We start from the raw sequence: 4,986 nt of genomic DNA, 5'->3' as shown, positions 1-4,986 counted from the left end.
CCAAAAGCCAGTGGAAATGGATGAGAGCCTGGCCTTCTCCTCCATTAGCTACTCCAGAAATGCCGGATTTAATTTGTCTTTAGCGTGGGCTTTCCCGGTTCACCTGCTGCCCACAGTGCTAATGTGGTTATGGTCAGACAGCCGACTGTAAAAATGGCACCTTCTCACTCAGCCTAACGGCTCTCCACAGACCCCAAGTCAGATCTGCTCAATTTACTGACAAAAACACGGTTATTGCTGTTGGCACTTCGGAGCCGGAGCGGCCAGCGAAGCTCAGGCAGCTCCTCCTGGGCCTGCAGGGCGTCAGCACAATTGTCGGGAAACACCCCATCCCGGGCCTCCAGAGCCGGCTGTGTGAGGGGCTGACCCAGCAGCGGTTAATGTGTTGGCACTGCCAACCCAGGGGAGTTCCTCCTCCCTCCAGCTTAATGACTGCACAACAGTGCCGTTTGTAACCATCACTTACCAGAGGATAATTGCCTTGTCAAGTCAGAATGCTCGCCATCATTAAGTGGAAGAAGCTAATCCGAATGGGGAGAGGTTTCAAGGAAACTGGAGCTTTGGCAATACCTTAGCCACGGCCTTGCCCTGGTGATGCAGTGTGGAATGTGTTGGGTTGTTAAATGCAGGGTCAGCAGTTCGAAACCACCAGATGATCCAAGGGAGAAAGACAAGGCTTTCTACTCCAGTATAGAGTTACACAGTGTGAGAAACCCACAGGGGGCAGTCCTACCCTGTCCTATCCGACGCTATGAGTCTGAGCAACACGGTGGCAGGGATGGCCCGGCCTAGAGAGAGGATCTGCATTATTTAAGGAGGATCTGTTGACATTATTTCCCCTTACCAGATGCGGCAAGTGTCATTATGGAAAGTGCCAGGGGTGCAGATTCCTGGGTGAGGAACCAAGTCTGCAAAAGTGGGTGCACAGAGCCCGAAGGGAGCAAATCAGAAAGGTTCAAATATCTGCCACCCGCGAACGCTGCCTGAGGCTGTCAGAGCAGCAAGGATGCAGAGAGAAGGCTCTGGAATGAGAGCTAACCTGCTCTGAGCTTCTGTAGGCTCCAAGGGGACAGCTGGCCTCACCTGACAAGCCTCAGTTTCTCCAACTCCACAGAGAAAATACAGCCCGATCCACAACACCATGGCGAAAGAAGAGAGGCCTGGAGTTGGCAATGATTTCATTCGACTTGGATCGACAGCCGACATCCATGGACGCAGCCGTCAAGAAGTCCCACATGTCCTGTGTCGCGCTGAGGACAGAGCTTAGGACAGACCTCAGCCGCGGTCTTTTTAATCAGCTCCGATGCATGCCAAAGCTCAATGATGACAAAAGAAAACAGAAGAATTGATGGCAAGCACTACGGGATAGGCAGAATATCCAGAACCAGACCCTCGGTCTCCGAACACAGCCAGAATGCTCCTTCGAAGGGACGATGGCATCTCTTACATTGGTCAGGTCATCGAAAAGGCCAGGTGCCAGAGAAGGGCATCACCATTGGCAAAGAGCCAGCAAAAATGAAGGAAATGCTCAATGAGATGGACTGACACAATAGCCTTGTGGGCTCAAATACCCCCACCATCATGGTGCTGGCACAGGCCGGGCAGCGCTGTGTTCTGGTCACCAGGCTGCGCGGAGTTGGTGCCCTGTGGTGGCTAGCAACCACACAGTCGAGTAATCATGGTGCTTACTGCAGAGTGTGGTTGTTGTGAGCCTCAAAAGGGACACAGCATGCAAAAGCCCGGGATATCACAAGGCTTAGTGGGTGCTACCTATGGCAATGCAGAAGAAGACCAGGGCAAGGAACAAGCCACAGCCCAGTGCCTCGCGATGGCAGGTGAGCCTGTGGCCTTGCAGACCAGCAAAGCCCAGGCCCGACGTGGCAACGGGACGGGGCTAAAGGGAAACACTGTCGGGGAGGGCCTCCCTTCTGAGGGAGGAAATGTTGATGTCTCACAGACAGCAGGGGATGGAGGAGGAGAGGAGAAATGGTCACCTGTGTGCTTGGTGCCAATGTGAGCCTTTATCTCTGCTTCCTCCATGGTGACGAAGTCGCAGGCAGTGCAACAGATGGAGAACATCCACTGCTCCTTGTCCACGTGGAGCGACATGTGGCTGACGAACTGGACATTGAGCTCCGTCTCAAATCCACACACATGACAGCTGTGGGGGAGAAGGTGAGACAAGAGGGGGAGGAGTGCGGACGAATCATACCTACTTCAATCATGCCCATTTGTGTAGGGTGCAACACAGAACACTGGGGTTGCACAAATACTTTCTCTCCCCACTAGAAAATTCTTCTGCTCGCTGGCCTGCCTTGGAAGTGGCCACCACGCCAAAGAGATTAAGTGCCAGCATAATGTAACAATCCCATACATGTGATAATGATGATACATAATCATAAAGTTAATTAAAAACTACAGAATCCAGATGCTGCACATCACCTAACTGATTCCTTTGGGCAGAGCGATGCAGGGCAGCCTTGCCAAGATCGTGCGTGGTGCTGGCTCATGGATAAACCCGAGTGCACGGCACACCGAGGGGCCTCGCTCTGGCTCTGGAATCCTTCCCATGCAGGAATGGATGCACATAAGGTCACCATACAGCACTCTGAATGACAGCCAGCCGTACCCGCGACAACTCCAGACAGAAGCCACCCTCCTGCAGAGACATTTTGTGCAAAAGCAAGTTTCCTAGTGGTGTAGTGGGTTACACACTGGGTTTTGAACTGCAAGGTCAGCAGTTTGAAACCACCAGTCCCTCTGTGGCAGAAAGATGAGGCTTTCAACTCCTGTAAAAAGTCCAGAGTATCAGAAACCCCCAGGGGCAGCTCTCCCTTGTCCCATAGGGCCAGGAGGAGGCAGAATCAACTCATGGCACCGAGTTCGGTTTGGCGTTTGGAGAGCATCGCTCTAGGGCCAAGCTGCTGAAACGTTGGACTTATGACCCTCAAACCAAAGACTGAGTTATGGTTGATGGTGGAGTCTCTAATGAGCACTGGGGGCGCAGTGGTCAACACTTGGCTGCTACCCGGGAGGTCAGTGGTTTGAACCCACCAGCTACTCTGTCGGAGAAAGATGTGGCAATCTGCTTCCAAAACATGACAGCCGTGGGAAAGCTACGTGCCGTCTTGCTCTATCCTACGGGTGGCAAGGAGTCGTTGACTCACTGGCAACAGGTTTGCTTTGGTCACGGAGTCCCTGGGTGGCACCAATCGTTAATGTGCTCGGTCGCTAACAGAAAGGTTGGGGCTTGAGTTCCCTTGAGATGCCTTGGAAGAGAGACCTGGCAATCTGTTTCTGAAAGACCGATTACTGACAACCCTTGGAGCACACGTCTACTCTGACATACAAGATGGCAGCTGGAAAATGGAGACAAATGTAACATGCTAAGGACTAGCGGAGAACACAACTGACGGAAAGACTGGAATGGGTACTGCGTGATTTCCTTGGGTCCTAGGATTATTTCCCCTCATTTCTCTCCACTCGCAGCCCCTACGCGTCTTTAGGAAGCAGAAAGGTTCTTCATTACAATGGTCGGACAGCACAGACCTAAAGGGTACTCATCATCTTCTGAGCCCTGCCCCTCGCCCCAGAGCCACCTCCAAGACCACTTCCCTTTCAATGAATTCTCCCCGAGCCACCCGAGCCAGGAGACGGGCCAGAACAACTGCAGGGCTCAAGGGAAGCCCAGGAACTAGTGAAAAGGCAGGTCAGCCTTGCAGTTGAGAACAGGGGTCTGGTAACACCTGTCCCTAGCAGACAGGCGAGCGTTTTCCAGCACAGGGTTGGAGGCATGCGGACTGGAGTTATTACAGCCCCCACTCACCTGTAGTAATAAGGGTGCTTCCTCCCGTCACTGCCTTCAGAGGTGACGGCGCTGACAAGGTCCTCCGCGTCTGTACTCACCAGCTTCACAGAATGGACCGTCAGGTGCTGGTTCAGATTTGCACGGCACTTAGCAGCATAGGGGCACAAATGGCATTTGTATTTTCTTTCCTCTGGTGGAAAAAAGAAGAGGACAAAGCCCAAACCACTCTCGAAAGCAAGTTCTCAACACCTGGCAGGAGATCACAGCTTGGTGTCACTGAACGGTACAGGTCTCTTTTCAAAAGGGTTTTACCAACCACTTTGGAAGGTTGAAGTGTCTAACTGCCGTGGTGGTGCGGGGCGGGGGGGCGGGCAGCACTGGCTCAGGGCTGGAACTCTCCCCTTCTGGGTGGGAGAGCCCTAGAGGCCCAGTCAGTAAACCTCATTGCAGTCACTACCCTCTCTCGGCCTGTGGAGGCTTGCGTAGGCAGCTATGATGAGCAACAAGTTTCAGCGGAGCTTCCTGACTAAGACAGGCTAGGAAGAAAGGCCTGGAAACCTACTTTGGAAAATCAGCTACTGAAAATTCTACGGATCGCCACAGGGGGCACATGACTGAATGGCAGCTCAAACCAACAATAAAAGTCTTGTCCAGCAGGTCACTCCTACATGGATACTTCCAACGACAGAAAAAGGTAGCTATAGCATCAGCCTTTTTCCTGGACACCTATAGGCCCCTCTTGCTGATAAGCTGAGCCCCATCGAGGTGTGTGTGTGTGTGTGTGTGTGTTCACATGCGTGAGGGGGCGGAGGGAGGGGCAGCTCAGTGTTTGTGTTGGGCTGTAACTGCAAGGTCAGCAGTTTGAAACCACCAGCTGCTCTACTGGAGAAAAGAGGAGCCGTCTGTCCCCATAAAGAGCAACAGTCTCGGAAACCTCCGAGGGCAATTCTGCTCTGTCCTATTGGGCTGCTCGGAGTTGGAAGGGACTTGCTGGCAGGGAGTCTGCTTCTTGGTGGTGTACGTGTGCGTGTGCATGCTCCCATGCGCCTATGGGCCAGCCCTGAGATCAGGTGGCCATCCCGAGCGCAGGACGTGGGACGGCCTGGCATTCCCTGCAGTGGCATGGAACACAGGGCTCACCATCTTCCCTAAGCTCCTGGCCTAGGTCAGCCAAGAAA

General features: G+C 53.2%; 1 protein-coding gene across 1 annotated transcript in view; it reads right to left on the bottom strand.

Annotated features, from left to right (window-relative positions):
* The window catches only part of ZNF827 (zinc finger protein 827), a 190,477-nt gene that overhangs the window by 18,562 nt on the left and 166,929 nt on the right, over nt 1-4,986 (bottom strand). Inside the window, exons 10-11 of the mRNA XM_030887204.2 lie at nt 3,827-3,998; nt 1,995-2,161 (exon numbers count right to left, since the gene is read on the bottom strand). Of these exons, the coding sequence (XP_030743064.1) occupies nt 1,995-2,161; nt 3,827-3,998 (339 nt within the window). The remainder of the gene's footprint in view (nt 1-1,994; nt 2,162-3,826; nt 3,999-4,986) is intronic.

Source organism: Echinops telfairi, unplaced genomic scaffold, assembly GCF_000313985.2.
Source record: "Echinops telfairi isolate 266 unplaced genomic scaffold, ASM31398v2 ScPeMD7_5868;HRSCAF=6743_1, whole genome shotgun sequence".
NCBI classification, from domain to species: Eukaryota; Metazoa; Chordata; class Mammalia; order Afrosoricida; family Tenrecidae; genus Echinops; species Echinops telfairi.
This window is presented reverse-complemented; position numbering and strand designations above follow the sequence as displayed.